This window comes from Malurus melanocephalus, unplaced genomic scaffold (assembly GCF_030028575.1).
Source record: "Malurus melanocephalus ecotype Western Australia unplaced genomic scaffold, MMel_1.1 scaffold_73, whole genome shotgun sequence".
NCBI lineage: Eukaryota > Metazoa > Chordata > Aves > Passeriformes > Maluridae > Malurus > Malurus melanocephalus.
In genome coordinates, this window is record NW_026623305.1 from 2358309 (window position 1) to 2380576 (window position 22268).

The following is a 22268-nucleotide window of genomic DNA, read 5'->3' on the forward strand; positions in this document are numbered from 1 at the left end:
CAGTGAACAAATTACACTAAGTCATGAGTGGAAGCAATTCTCTCGTGCCATCAGTTTGCTTCATAGAGGGAACAGCATCTAAAATTACTTTTGAAAAGAGTTAGTGACAGAAATGTTCCCGTATTGCCCTTAGATGTGGTAATTTTTAAACAGAAACAAGCRGAAATATTCACAGTAAACCAATAAAACTCAGAATGTTCAACCACAAACTAGTACCGCTATAATTTAGTTTTAACCCAGATTTAAACAGAGGAATTAGTCAATTAGTTTAAACTCATTTAATTAGAGCTGAAAAAGCAAAAACCACATTGAAACATTTCTTCCTTGCCCTTCTGGTTTGGTCCCTCTTACAAAAAACTGCACTATGAACAACAAAATAGTATTATGTGAGATAAGTCTGACATTACTGGATCTTTAAATCAGAAATACTAACAACAGTGAAAGCCACATTAAGAAGAGGCTTCTCACCTCACATGGGCAGTCGCAGAGGTCACTGGGACAAAGGTTTGGATCACGGGGAAGTGAAGGCACATGAAAGAGAGAGCCAAGGAACGACTGCTTTCCCTCTCCTCCCTAAGGAACAACACGTTAAAAAGTCACAATCACTTTGACTTTTATATTCTCTTTGACTATATAATGWCGAGCTATAATCTTTTGACACACAGCTAATAGATGTCAGGGAAAAATACCAAGTACTTCAGTATGTGATTAAGAGTAGTTTCCTTCAAAGTATTTATCAAAACTAACAGCATAATAATAATTATTTAAAACTTTTGATGAGAACTGCCTCAATAAGATTCAACATGTGTAACTGGCATAAAGGGCTAAAATCTCTCCAATCATTCAAAAATTAAAAAACCTTAAGAAAAAATGCATCCAGATATCCCCTGTGTTTTTACAGTATCAATAGAAGTGGGGCCTGTCTCACTGCAAGATTAAGCAAAACTTCAAAAAGAAAACAGATGCAGGTTGCTTTTTTCTTTCACAAGCTCTTAATGTAACAAATACATACCCTTCTGATTGCATGGAAATGACCATGTGAAGTTGATTCCTTCTTGCAGATCTAAAATTCTGTTTAATATGTTAACAAAGAATTTAGATGTGTGGAAAAAGATAATCTGAACAACTTGTGAAGTTTCAGTGCATATATAATCTTAGTTACATAGAGCATGTATTAAAATTGCCTAATTTATGAGAGGCTTATGAAATACAAATTTCAGATTACTGTTCTGTTTGTAATGCAATAAAGGAGGCAATGGGCTTTGAGACATGCATAATGTGTCCATACATGCCTTATCTGGCATTGGGTGATATTGTTTTGTCATAATTAATATCATTCCCACACAGGCACCTGTTGTCTGTCCAAACTTCTGTCAACCTCAGAGTAAAATCTTATAGCCTAAACCACTTCCCTGAGTCCTCCTGCTTGAGTGAGAACACACGGGTGCCCTGTCACTGCTCAGCAGCAGGGAGCTGGCACACCTGGGGTCACACACAAGTACCTCAGCAGCCGTGTCCTGTACTTCTGCATCTTCTCTGCTGAAATCCTCCGTTTCTTTGCTCTTTGAGAAGTGTGGCCGGTCTTATTTTTTACTGGACTGTCAAACCAAATGAAGGAGTGGAGGCACTGGAGGCACCTGTCCAATGCTGTAGCAAAGGAAAGAGTTATTAGGTCAAACCAGTCAAATGGCAGAACACCAGGGTCAAGAAGCTCCTACATTGCTGCCAGGGACAGCCAAACCCCCACAACCCCCACCTGAATTCACTAATTTATATCAAACATTTCTAAGCAATGTCATCACATGCAGCACATTTCAGTCAGCAAAAAATACACTTCAGAGAATGATGCCAAGCAAGAGGGGATAAGAGACTTTAAAAGACCTTAAAGAGGTCTTAAAGATCTTAAAAGAGATAAAAGAGATCGAACTATTAGACCTAGCAGACCAATTCCCAGAAAGAAAACACGATTTTGACTGTCTTGACATTTTCTAGAATCAGATTATTAAATAAAATTTCCAAATTAACTGTATTTTGAATAGCTAACTTAAAAAAAAAAAAAAAAAAAAAAGTATTCTCAGATGCATTTCAGTGTGACTGACACATTGGAGCATCTTCATTCCCCCAAGGTTTCCAGTATGAATCAAACTTGCCATTGGCACTGCTAACAGAATCCCAGACACTGAAATCTTGTACAGAAAGACTCAAAACTTATAATGCATGGGTTTTTTAAATTTATCTTCTCTTCTCAGCTGTTTTGGTCAAAATGCATGTATGCACCTACTGCCTCCTCAAACTGTGAGTAACTATTTTACTCACTTAGCTCTACCTTTTTAACAGGTTTTAACTTTATGAAAACATTGACCTGGGGCCCTTAGTTTGCACATAAACAAGAAAGAGCCTACTAATTTCTGTTGCTCCACTGGCTGGTGCGGCCCACATCCATCATTCATTAAATGCCTGAAAATTTAACAGATGGACCAAAATGAAAGTGATGATCTTAAGGCAAATGTTGCTGCAATAATTTACCATATGACCCTTTCTCATCAGTTCCTCCTGTACCCTTGACTGATTTCACCACTCTCGTCGAAGTCAACAGACAGAAGCACATACAATGACATCACTTGATAATAGATTTGTGGGTAATTGAGCTTTAGGCAGCCATGGGGTATTTCCTAAGCAGGTCCATTCTTGCTAAATCATCCCACCCTCACACTACAAATTGTACCAACCCAGCTGGTCTTGGGCTCCATGATGAACTATTAGACTGAAAAATAACATAGGGGAGAGTGCCAATTAGATTAATTCCTTGATAAGGTTCATAATGTAGCAACACAGTTTCGCGTGACCCAGAGGGAACATAAGAGACTGGTTAAGCCAGGATTTTCACAAGAGATTTGCACATCAAATCTAGGCCCACATGCATGAGGTTTTGCATTTTGCCTGAGGCACAAGTGGTCCTTCCTTTCTGCCAGCTCTAAAACAAGTAAACTTCAACAGGAAATGAGGTGGACTTTAGGACAATCAAGTTTCAAGCCAAGAATTTATCTACCACTGCAAGAAAACTGGTGTACTTACTCTGTTAATGTTTCATTATTTGCCCTTTATTTTTACTCCACTTAGGGAATATCTGCATTTGGAGAAGTGCAATGTGTAATAAGAAGATAATGACCATCATCCTCTGGATGTCTCTTAAGGAGTTGTGTGGACTGAAAATGACAGAACTATGAATTATTTAAAGAAAATGAGTGAGTTCCTCTCTCTTTCTCTATATCGATATGCGTGTGTGTGTGTGTGTGTGTGTGTGTGTGTACACATACATATAATAAATGGTCACGTGTACCTAGAAAATTCAGGGCTGAACAGCTCTTAAAAAAGGACATGTATTTCAAGTCAAGAAATTAAATGAAAAAAAATGTAGAAAGACACAAAAATGGCCACCAATGAAACTTAATTAGAACAAAAGAATGGATATATTAGAGGCTAAAGGGATGAAAATGCACTTAAGAACTATTGTTTCATTAAGACGTAGCCATTAAAAAAATTGCAAATACAGGACTAAGTGTGATTATCTATTTTCATAAGTAACAGCCAATGCAGTGATTACTGATGTTTTACCAGGGAAAAAAAAAGTTTTAATGAAAAATGCTTTTTCTGTCCTTTCAAATAATAGGAATCAGATTTACTGTTTGCCCTCTATGGTATTGTGACCATTCCTTTGATTTGTATCATATTTAAAAGCAGAAATGAAACAGGAAATGTGTAAATTATAGAAAAATAAGAGTAAACACCCCCTCAAAAATTGACAGCAATAAGGAACTGTTGTTGGAACCACGGATTCTTTTAATAAAGAACAGCTACTTACCTCATGGTATCAGATTCTTCAAAACATTTATCAGTTACAGTCTCAGTATTCATGGGTCCTCATGCACCTGAATTTGAATTCTTTTGGCCAAGAGTGTGTATTCAGACTGCCCTTATGCCCTTGATGTCACTGTGTCCCGTTTCCAGATACAGAAAGAGAAGAACATAACTGTTTCTCAGTAGTAAAGAAGGCTGATTATGGGACACATAAGGAGATCACATTGCAAATAAAAAGAATAAAAAAAATCCTTATTATAAGTAACAGTTTCTTCTTTGAGATTTCTCACCCTCAGGGTTCATCTATACMGTAGTTCAGATTAACTGAATTAAACTGAACAAAAGTCCTGTAATTTTTGAATGGGAGCATCCATTTAAGGTTTATTCTGCACTAACTGATGTATTTTCAAGTTATCCCTATATTAAATTTGACTGAATTTTCTTTAATTCTGTATATTGAGATGGCAGAACTTGCCATGAATGGTAACAGCAGTTAAAAGTTCATTGAGTAATCATCTGAAGACATTTTACAAAATGCAAGATTTTATCTTGGTATCTTCAAGTTGAGCAATGTGACCTGAATGTATACACCAACCAGACTTGCTCTGTATGAAACACCAAGTCGCATACTCAGTTACACAAAGCTGCAGCTGGTCATGCTAAGAGTGTACTCCATTCTCTATGCTGGTTGCTTTAAACAAGTTAATTTTCRCTAAAAGGTGTAAGAAAGAATATAACATTCTGCTTCTCAGCCATCAGCTGGTTTTGCATCTTCTTAAGAATCACCAGGACTGAGCTTACTGGAAAATAATCTTACTGACTTCTCTATATTAGTTCTTTTAATCAAATCAGTGACAAGGCCAAAAAATTTTTGGAAGATCAGTACTGTATTAAATGGTTTTCGTTGCAAGGTGACCAACGGCCTTTAGAAAAAACTTTGTATTTTGATCTCAGTTACAGTTGAAAGCCATCAAGAAACAGTCAGGAAGATAGGTGATCTTTCTGYGAATCACAGAAACTGACCTTCCTGAGATTTAATTTATATCTTAACTTTTGGATTGGAGCATACACAAGTTCCCATGAAGCATTTGGAAATAAAACAGTGAAAATAGGTAATGTTTCTTGTTTCAATATTTAATCCAAGCAGACACAGACACAGTTTATAAAATTACTCTATTGCATTAGAGTTCTATATAGCATTTAAGCTTTATGAATGTTTTTCCTTCASTGTAGCATATATTCATATTCCAAAATATCTCTGCACAGTCTTTGTGCAACTACATGCTAAAAATCTGCAAATGCACACTTAACACTAAACAGCACAAAAAATACATTCTGTATCCATTCATATGCAAATTTAAAACATTTCACTTGGCAGATAAACAATGAAAAGTTATTTTAAAAAAATCAGAAACTACAAAAATGCACACATAAAAGTCTTCCCTTTTGGATTTTTAGTAAAATACTGCTCTGTATAAGATCTAATGAAAAACTCCAGTGCTTACAAAATACTTTATATCTATGAGAAAAAGAAATGCTCAAATTTGTATTTGTAGGAGTTAAACATAATGACAATATTGTTAAAATATAAAAATGAAATCAAAGGGGACATGGCATCGATCAATGCAGGTGTCACATCTACCAGGACATGTAAAACTGTAATTAACTGGGCACCAGGCAGTCAGTATCACAGAATAGATAAACTAAAAATCAGGGACTAATACAATATGTAGCAGCTACAGAATAAAGGCTTTAACCACCTATATATACTACACATAACAGTTCCACTTGAAGAGGGACCAGAAATCTTAGTCTGAAGTAGAATAATTAATAAAAATTGCTGTGTTGACTGGTATATATGAGTATGGTACCCTCYATAACTTTCTCAAAAATCTGCTTGAATTTGCTTTACAGACCAATCAAAATCATGTGATCRAAGAGCTGAACATAGCCTCATCTCTGTCACGGCAATTTTCAAAGAGGGATTTTCTCTCACGATCAGGTACAGCGGACTAACTAAATGTCACATAACCACTTCTAAAATATTGGCATGGCAGCATCATGTCAGTCTTGAGTTGCCAATGACAATAAAACACCAAAAAATATAACTTTCCCTTCACAGAATATGGCTTTGAACCCCTTGAGACTAGATGACTATAAAGAGAACCACAAAATCAATGTAATTTAAGATTACAMATAGACTATATTCCACAAGTTCTGTGATGCTAAGTAAAATAAAATAAAATTTCTTAGCCTTGTTTTTACCTCTGTGATCCTTTTTAGGGTTTGCTGCTATTCTACAAATACTGCTGAGAACAACTGTTCTGAAGAAATGAAAATTTAAAAGAACTGTAACACAATAAAAATGTAAAACTTCATAGTACACCATGAAATGGAGGCAAAAAAAACAAATGAAAGAAAGCCTACGGACTTGCAGATCCAGAATGAAACCTGTTCAGAAGCAACAAAATGAATCATTCAAGTATGCTTTATTTCTGGTTCCTGGGTCTTCAAGAAAAAACCACTTTTTTTTCTAGAACAGGTTAGAATAAAGAAGAAAAATGGAATTTAACCAATGTCAGTAAGCAGACAGAGGTTTCAAATTTTTTCTTAGACTGAAGATTTTATATTAATATCCGTAAGAATGGTACATGTGGGTTAAAAACAGTAAAAGGACCTTTGAGCCTCCTTTTTTTTCCTATATAAACTAAGAATCATGTAGTTCTGTCCAAAAATTCAAGTCAGCTTTTTGTCTGAATATTCTTAYGGAACCAATAGCAACAGTTTCTAATTATTTAATTTTGCAACACAGAAATTCTCACACAAAACTAAAAAAATAAATATTAGAGGCCATTAGTAACAAAAAATACACCATAATAGAAAAGCTTTCAGGGCACAGACTACTGGAGGAGGAAATGGACTCTAAGTAAACATGACTTTGACAGCCATCCAGSAGAATGGGACATCTTTAAATTCTGGCCATTTTAACGTTTATTAAAAGACCAGGATATCACAAGCATTTAGGAAGCTATGCCCATCTGTAGTAGGTAACTTTGCTATTTTATCATCAGAAAACAATTAAATTGGYAGTTAAAAAAATCAAATGTACTTTACCAAAGGGGTGTCTACCTTGCAAGTATAATTTTTTTTATTCAATACATCCTATAAGTTCATATCCTGGAACAAATTGTGCAAGAGCAACTATKTTGCCACTCCAACACCAGACACAAAAAAACACCTATGTTCTGAAAGCTGTAAAGCTGTTATCCTCTAGTACAAAACCCAGCAGTYYGTACTTAAAGCAGATTTGGCAGTTTCTCTGTAGTTAGCTTTTAGTTACACTGATTCAACTCCRAAGGACCTGGAGAGCCAATATAAAAGTTGCATTTAAATAATTCTTTTCTTTCTGCCTTATTACACTATTTAAAAACACGCTAGAGTACAAAAGGTCATGCTAAACACTGTTAGATGCCCAACTTATTACTGCTCCACATCCCTCCCAAAAAGCACATCAAATCTGAGTTAAGGCTGCCACTGTTATTGCTGCTTACCCGATATAGTCTGTAAGCCACTGTGTGGAAACCTAGGCACGAAAATGGCATGGCAGCCTTAACTCAGTATTTCCTGGCTTTTGCTAATTTAAGTGAAAATAAAAAAAATTTAACATAATTTTTTATAGTTTTAATGACAACCTGAAAATCATAGCAAATAAAATGTATTTCCTTCTATATTATACTTAAAGTGGCTGGTCTTTTCAACAGAGATTTCTGATTTTTTTAAATGATATAACATAACAAAGGGGCAAGAGTTAAAGATAAAATACACCTAGCTACCATATTTATTCTGAAGATTTTGGTGCGCCAAAATTGACAGCCAGTTTTCTTGGCTTTCGCTTGCTGGAAGTGTTTGGTGTTGATTTGTTATGAGGAACACTTGGAGTAGCGACATTGTCTTGAAATGAAACAGTGGATTGAGCAGCTTGAGGAGATTTTAAAGGAGCTGAAGAACTATCTTGTTGAATGTGGTCAGAAGACACTGGCTGTTCATTCTTTAGTGGTGCAGCTTGAGGGGAACTCTGAAACTCCTTGAGTTCAAAGTTTTTCTTGCTAGCAGCCCTTTTTTTAGTTACCTTTAAATTAAATAAATATTATTTAACAGAATGCATTCTCAAAAAACTGCAAATATTCCACTTTCAGAAAACATGCATAAATTTTCTTGATTTTCTAATACTAAATAATACAATGATTTTCTAATACTAAATAATACTTCACAATCGGGATGTTGCTGCATTCATCTTTTAGGCACATGTTTTACAAAAATATAAAAAAATATAACATTAACACAAAGCTGCTGCTCTTACCTGCAGAGGTATAAACTGGTTGTGAGAACCAACCGATATAGCTCCTGCAAGAGACACATTTCCTGGATAGGAGCCAGGATAATAATGCTTAGGCACTGGAGTTCCCCAGGACACTGGACCAAACATGTGAGATGATGGAGGCATCATATTAGCTATGAAAGTAAGAAACCATGAGCTCACTTTCTTTAAAAAAAAAGGATACAAGCTCCCCAAGAGCCCCCCAACTAAATTTGTCTGCATTTTTTCTGTTTTTCTGGTAAAGCCTCATGAACTTCAAAACAGCTAAGTATTTATTTATAATCAAAACCCCCAAACAAACAAAACTACGCCTAGATGCCAACACAATTGAAAGCACTAAAGCCATGGTATCTACATTCCAGAGTGCACATAATAGGATCTCTGCATCCTCAGCTGAGCCTACTGTATTAGCAGAAGGCTGCAAGTCTAGGCCATCATTTTGGAACGCATCAGCAACAGAGAAACCCCAGTGWAAAGGTATGTAGCAGCTGTAGTGTCAACCCATTAGTAACTGTAAATGTGAGCTTCAGTAGAATACAAAACAGCCARGGGCCAGAAACAGCACCAGGACTTGTAGCAATTTTTGGGGGGATACTTACCATGCTCAAGTTTGGCAGTGTACAACAGGATTGTGATGTAGCACTTCAGTGAAAGTTGATTATACACAAATAAAAACACCATCGCATGGAGACACATTAACTATATACAGTGGCGGGGAAAAACCATGTGAAAAATCAAGGAAGTTGTTTCTTACAAATTCTGTACTGGGACTATCTGCTTTGAAATAATTACTGTTGTTTTGAGGGAAACTTCTAAAAAATGGGAAAAGCACCTAAGACTGAATGGATAAATATATTCTTGAGAGAAGGAAATTATTAATAGAGACGATACTTTATATTGAATTAATCTGCACATCAATGGGAAAAGGATCACTGTTTTCAAAACTGTTCAGACAGACCAAAAAATGAGGCTTCTGGAAGGCATTAATATTCCTTATTAATATAATTAGAGGATTTAATGGTATTATTTGAAATGTGTACTAGTCAAACACCTACCAGGGGGCTGTGCAAATACAGGAGGAATTGAGCCAGGTGGTACAGGAAGTCCTAGTGGTTGATAATTTGGAAACAGTGGTGGAGGTGGAGGCGGAGGTGAAGCGAAGTTTACTCCTATAGAACTCTATGAAGAAGGATACAGAGGTTAACCAACAGATACAGTGACACAGGGACAAAGATTCTAAAAGATTCTTTACATCCTCACCAAGCGCTGTAAAGCAAAAAGTGCAGCTTTCTCCTTTGCTTCAGCTTCAGAATGACACTGCGGTCCATGAACCAACAAACCATTTGACAGTTTTATGTGGCAGACTGTCATGGTCTAGAAAAATCAGAGAAAAGATTTTTGAGGGAATTTTTATTGGTAACAAACTGAGACAGAAACAGAAGGTTTGTTAGTGTGCTTGTTTTAAAAAAGATAACAAARGGAGCTAAGGTTTATTTTCACATGGATTTCAGTGGTCAGTCCAAATATTAAATACAGGACAGCTGATACAAAGTTGAGAACTTATACTTTTGCAGAAAAAAAATTTTTACCTGTGGCGTTTTTAGGAAAGAGAAATCTGGTTGTGACATTCCAAGAAGAGAACAAATACGAGAAAGTTCAGAAACAGTAGACAGTGCAGGCTGTGGGCAAGTGAAAGGGTGACCTCCAGTTTCCATTGCTGGTGTGTTCTGAGGGCCTCCAGGGCTATGAGGCTTGTTCATATAAGCAGCTGACAAAAGGAAAAAAAAAAAGGTTGTATCACAAGTATTTACTGCACTAAAAGGATGGCAAGTTGATTATTAGCAAACAGAAAGAAAAAAAAGCTCATTTGTTTTTTTTCCTGATATTTTCATATAGTTTAACAAAAAAACAGGAGACTATAGATACAAATACAGATGTACAACTGAAAATAGGAGGAAATTTTATTACTGCATTTTGATAAACAGTGCTCTGCTAAAGCTGAGTTCTACAATGTCACTACAAGGTGAAGCTCTGAATTATGAGCTCTGAATTATGAGGGGATGATTAAACGTACCCATTTTTTTTGTTGGTCTGTATTGCACAGCAGCTCCATGGCAATCCTGTCTGCTAGAGGGAGCAGGAACATCATTTACTTGTGATTTCACTTCATTCCTTGTTTGCAGATCTGAGCCATCWATCTTCAAAATCTCTTTGAGCATCTGTGTTCCTTTCTTTAAAAATAAAATGAACCACTCAGGACATGCTGGCATTCAGATAACATGACCTTCTTAATACTGATTATCATAATTGGTAACAGAATCTGAATTTTTATTTTCCAATGAGTTACATTTTATCAAAGCAAAGATAACTTCTTAGAATAAACAAATGTGTTTGCTAATTTTCATTGAGAATAGCTAATTAAAAACTCATTAATAGGTTTAAAAAAGCAGTGTGGTRTTTCATGGAGTTTCTTTAAATAGAAGCATTGATGCTAAGATAGCAGGTGCTAAACTGCAATGTAATGATTCCTGAACTATACAGACCATAGCAAATGACTGTGGTGACAGATGTTCCTCATTTGTAGCTCTTGCTTCCTTGGAATAAGTCAGCACTTCATTTTCTTTGGGAATTTTCAATGAAGCTAGAAGGCTTTCCAGTTCATTGTCCTTCTTAAAGAAGAAAAAAGGTACATCAACTTAGTGTATTTACAAGTAGAAACAAKAGGAAGGGTGTATGAATTTGAGATTAATTTTATTCTCGTTCAGATTTTTTTCTCTTATCTTGGGCAGGTCACAGTCATCTCTGTTCTGAGTGTGAATATATCAGATACTCAGAGACTGCATCAAGGTCTGTGTATTAATTACACAAGTACTGACCAAGAGAGAATTGACTTAAAGATCAAAGTTATATGGGTTTGTCTTCTTTGTTAAACGTGAATTTGCACACACATAGCCAGGAACAATGGAACAAAATGGACTGGAAACTGAAGTGACTCAAAGAGCACAAGGAAGTCAGCTCTCTGCATCMTACCTTTCCAACTGTGCAAGGACCATCAACTGGAGCCTTCTGAATTACAGGCATGTTGGGACTTTCATTCCTCTTCAAAAGTTTGACATTGTGCCTATTCACACCGGCAAAATTCTGAAATAAATTKCAGAAATTATTACTGAATACTTTATTACTCATGATAACACAATCATATTAGAAATGCATCTGCAAGCTAATATTTTTAGATGATTTCAGCTTACTGAACACCTAGCACTTGTGTTTGCCCATTACAGTGTAGTTTTTTCAGTCTTAAGAGAAATAGCAAACTTGTTTGGTATCATCATACATTTTATGCACTCTCTCATATTCTGTCTATAAAACCTCTAAAGAAAAAAAGTCTCCAAAATAAAGTTCACCTACTAAAAAAATCAACTAAGATGACAGTTAAAGACCAATCTGTAAACTGATAAATCACCTCAGAGTAAAATGGAAAGAAAAGAATACACTGACTCAATACAGACAAAATTACCTGTTGGTTTGATATTTTATTATGTGGTTGACTTTCACCTCTTGTAACTTTGGAATCTTCTTTAACTACAAAAGAATGCATTCTTTTGAAATGTTCTTAAAAACTGTAATATTCAACACTCAATAAAACTAGTAACTCCATACAAGTACACAGAGTTTCATTAATTTGAATGGCTTTATCAAATGTTTATTTCTTACTTCCTAGGTCATTTAGTTTTTGCTTTTCTTCTAAGATAAAACAAAATGAAATATATACAATAATATACCTAATTTTGTATTCTACAAATATGATCACAAGCAGATTTTCAAAGCCATGTAGTTTTATGTTTGTTTTTTAAATCAAAAGGGTGGCAAGTCAACAGAACACAGACCAACTTGCCTAAAAGCTTCAGGATTAARTGTGGAACAATCTAATATGCACACCAGGGACATTATTTGATAGTAACAAATGCAATGTAGTGTTTATAAAACTGTAATAAATTATTTCCTGTCAATAACTACAAAAAGCTCAACAGACATTTCAATTAAGATCAGATAAAGCAAGTCATTCTCCTAAAGAATGTTTCTAATTATAGTACTTACATTTTTTATAAGGCTCCTGTTTTCTTTGCTGACATTTAAAGCTGCCATCATTGAAGCCTGGCTTGTAAAACTGATGGCCAGTTCCCAGCTTGATTTCCTGAGGTAGAACTGCACCCTAGGATACCAAACATCAAAGCTTAACCAGAAAACTGAGTATCTATTATTTACATAGTAGTGCCCTATGATTACCCCTTTCCAGAGCTAAACATACTCCGGGTAACCCCATTTTCATCTAGAAGATTTACTTGTAACATAAAGTTTTCTGATACAATGAAGTGATGTATGAAATTATGTACCTTCACATTTTGAACACAGGGATCTGTTTAAAGTTTCTGCACTAACCTTCTCATGCATGTTTTGTTGAATGTGATGAGAYTTCCCAGAACTCTGCAATGACTGCCATATGCTGCAGAATTCATCATCTTGCTTACTCTGTGCCTGAAAAAATAAAAACCAAGACCATAAACAAACTCAGCAGCTATAAATTCAACTTTTGAACAGTTAAGTATATACCAAGACGTTCTAGAAATCCTAAGGTTCAAGTTTAACAGTCCTCAGATGATGGATATTTTCATAGTGACACTAGTACAAGTTGAAGGTAATAATGAAACAAGCTATTGTAGTTTTTACCAAGAATCACAACTGAACTGAAATGAGCTTACTTCATTTTGAAAGTGGCTTTGTTTTGTTACTAACTGAAGTTATGAGTACAGGAAAGATGATTATGTATAAAGAAACTCAGATAACAATTCAGAATGGTTTCAAAAGCATGCTTTYATACTGGGAGTATTCTTAGATTTTATAATTAATGATTTATTTTGCAAGTCYTTACCAATAAGGCTCAATCACTTCATTACATTACAGGTATTTTACCACAGAACTGATGCCCAGCTATGCAAAAAAACACCTTTAAAAATCTAATACCTAAACAAGGATTACACCGCATATTATATTCATTCAGCAACTGAGAGCAGTTCTGTTCCAGTCTATTGGAACTAAAACAAAGCAATTTATTAACCATAAGAAAACAGCACCCACCCTGAAGAGAGGGTCACAATYGAGACATTTGGGTCTGATACTAAATGAATCCAAACACTCACTTTATTTTTCTGATTGCCACTCAGAAACGATCCTTTCTGGGGTGAGTTAGAGTTGCCCTGATTTTCAGCCCTGAGATTGTAATGCTGTCTTCCATTCAGTTGCTAAATCATTGAGAGGAAAAAATAATCAGAARTGTTTCATTGTCTTACATTTTCTTTCAGAAAGTAGTTTTTGTATAGTATTGAAAAACATGAGAAAACCTATTGCAACATGAAGTTATTAATTAAGGTAAGTTTCTTTAAAGAAGTCTCTTGTTAAAAATATTAAGTGTCATTAAACCACCAGGAACATCAATTCACCTGTAATTTCTCCTCCTTTATTGTAGTTTCAAAGTAAATCATAACCAAGAAGCAAAACTGATAGGGAAATAAGGTCTTCCCTTTCCAAGCATGGACAAATAGCCCACGGGAAGCATTAACTGGATCAAAGCTTTAAGGAAACAATTCCACAATTCCATCTCTGCCCAAACACACTATTTGTTGATACCAAATGTGTCACTGCTCCAAACCTTGTATCTGTCTCTAAGAAAAGCAACTGGAGATACTTAGAGCAAAACAACTGCCAAAAAGGAAATGTAAGTCCTTTTCATTATTAGATTAATTAATTTCTCCAATGTAGGAATTATTCTGCTTCTAATATATTGACATAAAAATTAAATTTTCTTTGGACCAATGGAGATAACCATGTCAGTAATTCAGATTCTAGGGAAAAACATTTTGTACAAACGCAAGAAAAGTCTTACTTGAGTAGGAACAAAAAGAGAGCGAGGAGAATGGTTGAGGCCTCCCAGATGCACTTTTTGTGAGCATACAGATGACAGATCAGATGCATATGAGTTGTAGTTATTCACTGCTGGCTGAGGTTTAACTATGGCCATCAGCTTTTGATTTCCCATTTCTGACCGACTACCATGAGACAGGTTAATTAAGGCACTTGAGGGCAGGCGATAACCTCTGGCTGGTGAACACCTTAAGAAAAGTGAATTCCATAGTTGTTTCATGCAGTTTAATTGTTGCCAACAGATAATGACTCAACTCCGAAGAGCAGAGGCTGAAATCTATCCAGTATTGAAACCTAGTAGCATTGCAGACACCCTGAAACCCACGGCTCCCMTTTGCCCTCTGGCTGTCAAACAGTACCACTACTCTGAGTTTACGTTGTACCTTTCTGTGCTGAGATAAAGAAATTTTTAAGATGACTGAATTGTTACAGCACAGTTCTGTAGTAAATATTTCTGCAAAAGAACCAGAAAACAGTATTTTTATTTTTCAGAAATGGAAACTGAAGTCTGAGGTTCAGCAGCAGAATTAGATATTGAAGATTGAAGTTAAGCAGCATTTCTGAATACTGAGTATTATCTGTGTTACAGGACATGCAAGGGTTATGTTTGTGCTACAATTGCTGAATGTGGGTAGTAGGTAAAAATCTCTTCTAACTTCCATCATTAAAACCTTAATATAGGTAAGAAGTAAGTAATAAGGTAAGTAAAATGAAGCCTGCTGGGTAAATTAGAGAACTAAAAAGTTTAGCTGTTTTACTTAAATAATGAAGAGTTATCACACTTTTAAAAACAAAACCTCCTGAAGAACAGTTCAGGTTTTTAATGGTGGCTGGAATTTAGTGCCTATGTATCAATTATTGAAAGTTAAGAGTACCTCCTTCAGAGGAATAGCTACCTACTGGCTAGTTTTTAATCTACATGTTGAATACATACTGATAAGAACTTATTTTCTACATATTTGTTTAGAAAGACACTCGGATCTAGTGCTTTATTCTGCTGGTTTGTATTTGCTTTCTACAGGTCAGACGTTTACGGTCCAAAAAAAGCCTGAAGAGCATTTTCACAATATAATATGCTTCATAAAAATTATTACTACTCAAAGAGTATAAAGACACTYAAAATTAACACTGCCAAGAAACAACATTTTAAGAAGAGGCATTAAAAACACTCAACCAAAGCCAACAACTTTATGTCATCTGCACCAACAGCATAAAATCACTCTAAACTCTCCCCCTACAAACCTTATAGTGAGGCCTCCAAGGAATTCTTCATCAAACAAAACTTCAAAGAGCACATCTATTTCTCTAGCAGCTATAGAAAAAAAAAGGAAAACGTCATCCTATATAGGTTACATTAGTTACTTCCATCTRAATTATGTAAATRTCTATACTGGTTATGCAATAAAYAATGAAAATACCAAAAATTAACAACAACCCCCCAACTCATTTCTGAGTAATTTCAGTAACAGGAACATAAAAATGCTTCTCAAGATCTCATATATGTCTGCCCTGTAAGATATAGTGTCAACAGAAATGCACCATGCATTCACCTTACCGAAGTGCATTGACAGAACTGCAGTTTATAGCATTATGTCAGAAACTGTCAGAAACTGTCAGAAACTGTCAGAAAAGAGATGCAAGCCACTTTCACATTCAGGTGGTCAGAAACTAAAAGCTTTAATATTAACTTCTTGCATAATGATAGATTAATACAGTTTTAAATATTATATTAGTGTATAAAAATATGGAGAAAAGAATATTTTACCAAAAAAGCTGCACCTAAGTCTAGTGCATTCAAGATGCTGTCAGATGCAAACTGAGTGAGAAAGCAACTACTGAAATGACAGCTAAGAAAACCATTTTTAATACTAGATCTCAAATTGCTACTCTCAATTTTTTTTTATTTACTTGAAACAGATTTATGGTTTATCTTCTTGTCAAAGAATGTATAAACCCATACTAATTAATAGAAATGGAGTATCACAGAATAAAAACACAAATTCAAAATAAAACAATTTAAGACAAACCACATTTGATAAAGTTTTATGTTTAATGTAAGTGTTAAGGCTAACACTTGGATTTATGTCTACTTCACTTAACTTTGCCCATATTTTCCCRTAACTTCATTTCGTTCCTTTTCTGATCTGCCTTCTTCATATTAAGAAAAAACAAAGAGTAATTTCTAATTCATATTACAAAGGAACATAAGCTAAGTAATTTCTTATTCAAAAAACAACTGTGTGACATATTAAATTAGAACAGAAMACCTGTAGATTTAATTCAAAACAGTAAATGTCATTAACAGCTTCCAGTTGCATACGCTTCATGGTGAGAAATGTGTGCATTCACAACCATTACACTATCCTGAAGCCTCCTTTCACATCACTAGCTGAGCTGCTATATAGCTATAATSATGAAGAAAATATTACCTCCTTTAATTCCTATAATGGTGCCCCGTAGACCAACTGGAACAGAAAAGTTCTCTCTGACATTGACAACACGGTCAAACAGCCTGTACTCTGCATCTCTATCTGGAACAACTCCCTTCTGCTGCTCTAAAGGCTGACAGAAACCAAAGGACTGTGTTAATATATGCAAAAGAATAAGGATTACAATAAAAATGCATTTATAGMAATATCTGAAACACATTATAAAGTAAACTTTCTGGAGGAAAAAAGAACCACCATAGAAAACATTCCMCTCCCAAAACACCCCAAAAATTAAAAGCCTTTCTTCTCCAGATTCAAACAAAACTTCCTTTTTTTCCCCTTGCAACTCTCATTCACTGCTTCTACCTGAGAAATAAATGTTGTGCACTGGTAGATCAAGAGGATCAATTCAGACAAAAYCAAAACATTAAGCTCAACCTGCCTGTATCAATAACATGGGCAAGATGAGCAACTGATTCTTTGCCAAGAATTGAATAAAAAGTAAAACAGTGAAAAAGAGAGAGTAGAAACCACATTTTMTTTTGCCTTCATTGTAGAGTAAATAAGAACTGTAGATGCATAAAGGACAGAAGGTAGAAAAGAACTGAAATCAGTGTCATGCATAACAGTTTGTAGTTAGAAGAAATTCTCTCTCCTTGTAGAGACAGACTGCTGTTCTCAAAATTATTTTCTAGAAGGCATAATAAAACCTTTTCCTTTGTTAATACTGTCATAAAATTCCATTCTCTTAAAGTTGGTAAGCTTAAGTAAAATAAATAGGATCTGGACAACTTAACACACTACCCCCACTCCCTAACCCATTCACATCACTTACCCTGTACAGCAAATGAGGTTTCACAGTTACTCGCACTTTCTTGTTGCTCTTTCTCTGCTAAAGGAAAGGAATAGAAAGTTTTACAAACCAGTGTAGGAATCAACACTGGAATAGGTAAAATACAACTCCTAAAAAGATCATGTGGAATTCTTTAGTTTCCTTTAGATAATGGTATACAGCTTTAACGAAGTCTTTTGAGTTTAGTTTTTAAAACATGGTGGATTTCATACCAAACCATTACTTGTCTAGTTCCAGCTTCCACACCAATTTTATTAACATGTCCTTGCAAGTTATTTCAAGAATATCAGCCCATTATTTCACATTTCTTTGTCCTCAGCTTTTACTTTAGTAATTTCCTTGGCCACTTTTTTCATCTGTGGCCTTCAGAAAATTACTTTCTAATTTTCTGCAGACCAAAGAGAAACTGCAAGGGAAGAACAGCTGGGATTGCACAGAGAAAAAAAGCACTTTTGTGTTTTTCAATATATACTGATACTTATCCCTTACAAAACCACCAAAAGGCACTGCTCAGAGTATGTCCCACTGCTGATAAATCACCCCTAAAAGAGTGATCTCCTACAAAGATTAATAGGAGCTCTTCTGAATTTCTGGCAAAATTCACATTACAAATCCAGACTGTCATTATATTAAGTGTACTTTTTCTTCAGAATGGCAAGTAATCTTCAATTGTCCTATTCAAACTCAAGAACYTCAAAAATAATGAGCAGTTGCTTTTTGGTTCATCCCTGCTCACAATGACACCAAGCTGCGTACCTTGCATTTCTCTATTTCTTCTTCAATTTTCTCAACAATGGCTGCATCCAAAATTTGCAAATCACAAGATGAGCGAGACAAAGCAGACACAGGATGTGCCTTTAACCAGGCAACAATTTCTTGCACTTTCTCAGCTCTGAATAAAAAAATARCATGAATGAAAGCTTTTAACTGCTTAAGTGAGGCGTTTTACCACATTACCTAATTTAATCAGTCAAGTATTATCATACATGCACAATGATTGCATCTATTCATACAGTAATGGAATCTAGGAGTTCTGTTACTATACTGTGTCTGGAAGTAAGGCTGCTGTTTGCTTCCCATGAAAATAAATAAATGCATACTAAAAATATAGAAAGAAATTTCCACTCTCTAAGACTTATTATTCAAATCTAAAGTGATTTTAGACAATTACCACAATTATTTGTTATTTATTCAAAAATTACCTTTATGACTAGCCACACCTATGCTTACTGAAGGTTATTTTAAAATCAAGAATTATGAAGTAGCCATGGAAAATTATATTTCTCATTTACTGGACTTGAGGCTGAAATCTGGCAGAAACTTGGACTCCATGACTGAAAAGTACAGCATTCAAATAATGTTTTCAGCCATCACTGRACAACGAGGAACAGTAAGGTTTCAGTTAGACAGCAGCCACTACACAATGACTACCAATTTCACATTAGCCAGCCTTTATTCTCCTTATTGTAGAAAAGAATTAAGGAGCATGGCTCACCCATTCTCATCCTCTCCAGGCCAAATGTCATCCTCGTAGCAGATATCTTCCTGGCTGTTCTTGGCTACATAATTRAATAGTTCAGGCACCCTAAAAACCCCAAAATATATGGAAGGTAACTTTAGTTTTACATCAGCACAAACCACAAAAAAGCCTCATCAAATCAAGTCAATATTTATGGAGCCCAGATGGGTTATTTTTAACTTAATTTACTATCATACTGTTCATCTTTTGAAGGTAAACTGATAACAAAATGACTCTATCCCAAAATAGAACACKGGAATAAAAGAAATGAACCCATTAGTTCTTAGAAGATCTGTGACCAGAGGGCAAATTCCAAGGATTGATACAAAGGTAGGTAACTTGGATGACACWCATATCCAATAATTTACCTTTCCAAATACTCAGCAAGTAGTTGTTCTACAGCAGAAGAATACATCCATTCGTTTCCAACTTTCTTAGTATAGCCAGGAACTTCTTCATTTTTCTTATTGAACTTCAGGTTTAGCCCCACATTTGCTTTGTGATCACCATGAGGACTGGAAATAAGAAAAAGTTCATAAACTTGGAATATGTGTGTGTGTGTACACACATTAAAAAAGCCCTCATAAACATATATTCTCAGCCTTAAACTACAGAAAAAGTAAATTAACTGTATTGTTTCATTGTTAACATTGTTTCAGCTGTAAATGTTAGAGGGCCAAGGCAGTGCTATGGTGCTGTGTGCCTATACTCCATTTCAAAGGGTAGGAATTATTTTATCTTTCTTTCTTAATTGAGATCTAATCAAGCACAATCACCTTGGCATTTACCAAGCTGTAGAAGGATGTCCTTGAACATCCGTGGGGAACAAATGTACACATTAGATCACAAGATGTTTGTGCATATCTTTAGAGAGGAGTAATAATTTTTGACATTCACAGGACTACACGGATTGCCTTCCTTGTATATTTTAAGCACTCTTAACTAGWTCTTAAAATTAGGTACAGGTACAATTAATCTCCCTTCATACTAGCAGTAGTAAGTACAATGAAATTAAATCCCAATTCCACTTTTTAATTCGCAATGTGGCAAAGTCAGTTTAAATTCCTAATTCAATTTTGCGAATAGCTAACCAGGAAAGTCAATTTTATTTTGTCAGTTTACATTATGAAAACGAACAGAACTGTCCAGTGGACAATAATCTAAAACATGTTTCTGGTAGAGAAAAGSACTGCATATCCACTTAGTTTACAGCAAATATACTTAAAAGAAAGCTTCACACCACAAAATAGTGTACATTTGATAAAAACAGCACTTAGAGCAGAAATTCTGTAGAATCATAGCAGAATTTAGAAGCTTCTCTACAGTCAAAATTCACAAAGAGAACTTACTTTTTCTTTGATCCTCTTCCAATAAAGATACTCCCTGTAAATCTGGAGACAAGATATCCACTTACTCCAAGACGGCTGGCCAAAATATATGCAGGATTGTATTTCACAGAATATTTCTTTAAAACAAACAAACAAAACATATTGGCAATGCCTAAAGGATAATGATTTTTATATGAAGGGCAAATTAATGATGTGGAAGCATCTCTTAAAGAAATTTACCAGTGCAAAATCTATTTGATACATTGTTTAAGCTTTTACTAAAAACAGAAGCACTCACATGCTGGTTCTGTATTAAAGTATCAAGCTGGGGTTCACAGGGAATATTAAAAACTACCCGGATTCTACCTTCTGGTATCACRTCTCGTGAATCGTGAACCTTGGAGAGAAACACAATACATTAAAAATGCTATTTAAAAACAGCAGTCTTGGGATAACAGACCTCATGGTCTACTTTTATCAACAGTTTTGCTGCAGTAGGCACAGAGATGCTTTGGGATTCATCAYCTTGCCTTGACCTGTACATTGTTTCCTCACAAAGCTAATCAGTTAGCATTAAATCAAAGGAATTCATGACTGAAAATAGCACAAAATAGGAACTTKATGTATTATCCCAAAGAACTAATAAAAATAATCCTGCATTCGTGTTAYGTTCTTTTTCCTCTTATGCAAGCAACAAGGACAGGGAAAATACAAGTTCCCTCTCTTTCTCAGACTAGGAAAACCTAGGGAATCCTAGATTTAAAATTTTAACTAGCAAATGGCCATAGAACATTGTAGATTATTTGASGTTTGCAAGGAAAAAAATTTACAGGGAAAAATTATGAAATTAGTGGAACTAACCTCCCCCATGCAGCCGTAGTAAGGAGATCCCAGCATGAAAGCTGTACTTCCAGGAGGAAACAAATCATCCAAAGTTTTGATGTTTGAAAAACGAGAGTCAAAGGCTTTGATATCCTGAATGAAAAAGGCAGTATTGATAATCTTAAATATCACTCAGTTCCAGTAGAATAATTTAAAAGTTTATAAAAATAGACAATTAGTTTAAAACAGTCTGACTCTGAAATAATTCAGAAAAGATATTAAGCTTGTATATTTACCTTGACAACTGTTTGGTAAACAAAAGGAAGAACTTGTTTAGACCACTGCTTCTCCAAGTAAACTTCTCCATTTTGGTTTAGTTGATACCTATTACCAGTGAGTAACTGAGCATATACAACTACTGATGTATCATGGATAATTATTCCTTTTCTTCTCTGGTACCTGAATGCAAAGCAGAACATTTAGCTTGATTACAATAAACAGAACAGAAGAGGATAGAATTAATTTATTGAAGCAAAAATAAGTAAAATAATAAACCCTCTTGGGAAAGGATTCTAATATTTTTCTTCTTATTTTACAAAAAATGCCCAGAATAAATGGCTTAGCCAGCTGCTTACCCACTGTTGCACATCCATCACTACGGAGCTCAGAGTATTAATTTAAGCATRTTGTATCTTTATAGTGGAAGAGTTAGGGGTAATTAAATCAGTTACATGACAGACAATGAAATGCCAAACTACTTTAATTCAGTTATAGTCTACTGAGCACCCACAATCTAGAAGAGTAAGAGCTGTGGACTTGTAAGTTGATACTGTATTACTTCATTCTACATACTTCCTACAACTGAAGATTGCTAATACTGGAACAGAAAATTGAGAAGGAGAATAAATACTGAAGCTCATTTGAGAGTTCTTTTGTAACAGCATCTAACTTTAGTTACCTCGGGACTGACTCCATATATTCTGAAATTTCAACATAAGCTCTTTTATGTTGTTGTTTAAGATATAAGCAGACTTGATTAACTTTTATCATCAAGTATACAGCAGCTCTTCTGTGCTACTTAGGTCTGTAATACAGGAACAAA

General features: G+C 35.0%; 1 protein-coding gene across 3 annotated transcripts in view; it reads right to left on the minus strand.

The window, feature by feature from the left end:
- Nucleotides 1-5014: 5014 nt before the first annotated feature.
- Nucleotides 5015-22268, minus strand: part of XRN1 (5'-3' exoribonuclease 1) — a 33807-nt gene continuing 16553 nt past the window's right edge. The window contains exons 21-43 of one of the 3 annotated variants that reach the window (XM_057366938.1): nucleotides 21463-21625; nucleotides 21206-21319; nucleotides 20643-20741; nucleotides 20366-20481; nucleotides 19385-19531; nucleotides 18993-19082; nucleotides 18254-18389; nucleotides 17480-17536; nucleotides 16645-16777; nucleotides 15458-15527; nucleotides 14178-14403; nucleotides 13435-13536; nucleotides 12677-12772; nucleotides 12335-12449; nucleotides 11754-11818; nucleotides 11267-11377; nucleotides 10780-10902; nucleotides 10311-10467; nucleotides 9826-10004; nucleotides 9497-9610; nucleotides 9292-9415; nucleotides 8219-8370; nucleotides 5015-7987 (exon numbers count right to left, since the gene is read on the minus strand). In XM_057366938.1, the coding sequence (XP_057222921.1) occupies nucleotides 7697-7987; nucleotides 8219-8370; nucleotides 9292-9415; nucleotides 9497-9610; nucleotides 9826-10004; nucleotides 10311-10467; nucleotides 10780-10902; nucleotides 11267-11377; nucleotides 11754-11818; nucleotides 12335-12449; nucleotides 12677-12772; nucleotides 13435-13536; nucleotides 14178-14403; nucleotides 15458-15527; nucleotides 16645-16777; nucleotides 17480-17536; nucleotides 18254-18389; nucleotides 18993-19082; nucleotides 19385-19531; nucleotides 20366-20481; nucleotides 20643-20741; nucleotides 21206-21319; nucleotides 21463-21625 (2980 nt within the window). In that variant the 3' untranslated portion in view covers nucleotides 5015-7696. Of the gene's footprint in view, nucleotides 7988-8218; nucleotides 8371-9291; nucleotides 9416-9496; nucleotides 9611-9825; nucleotides 10005-10310; nucleotides 10468-10779; nucleotides 10906-11266; nucleotides 11378-11753; nucleotides 11819-12334; nucleotides 12450-12676; nucleotides 12773-13434; nucleotides 13537-14177; nucleotides 14404-15457; nucleotides 15528-16644; nucleotides 16778-17479; nucleotides 17537-18253; nucleotides 18390-18992; nucleotides 19083-19384; nucleotides 19532-20365; nucleotides 20482-20642; nucleotides 20742-21205; nucleotides 21320-21462; nucleotides 21626-22268 lie in introns of those variants that run through there. The other 2 variants (XM_057366937.1, XM_057366939.1) reach the window with 2 other exon arrangements.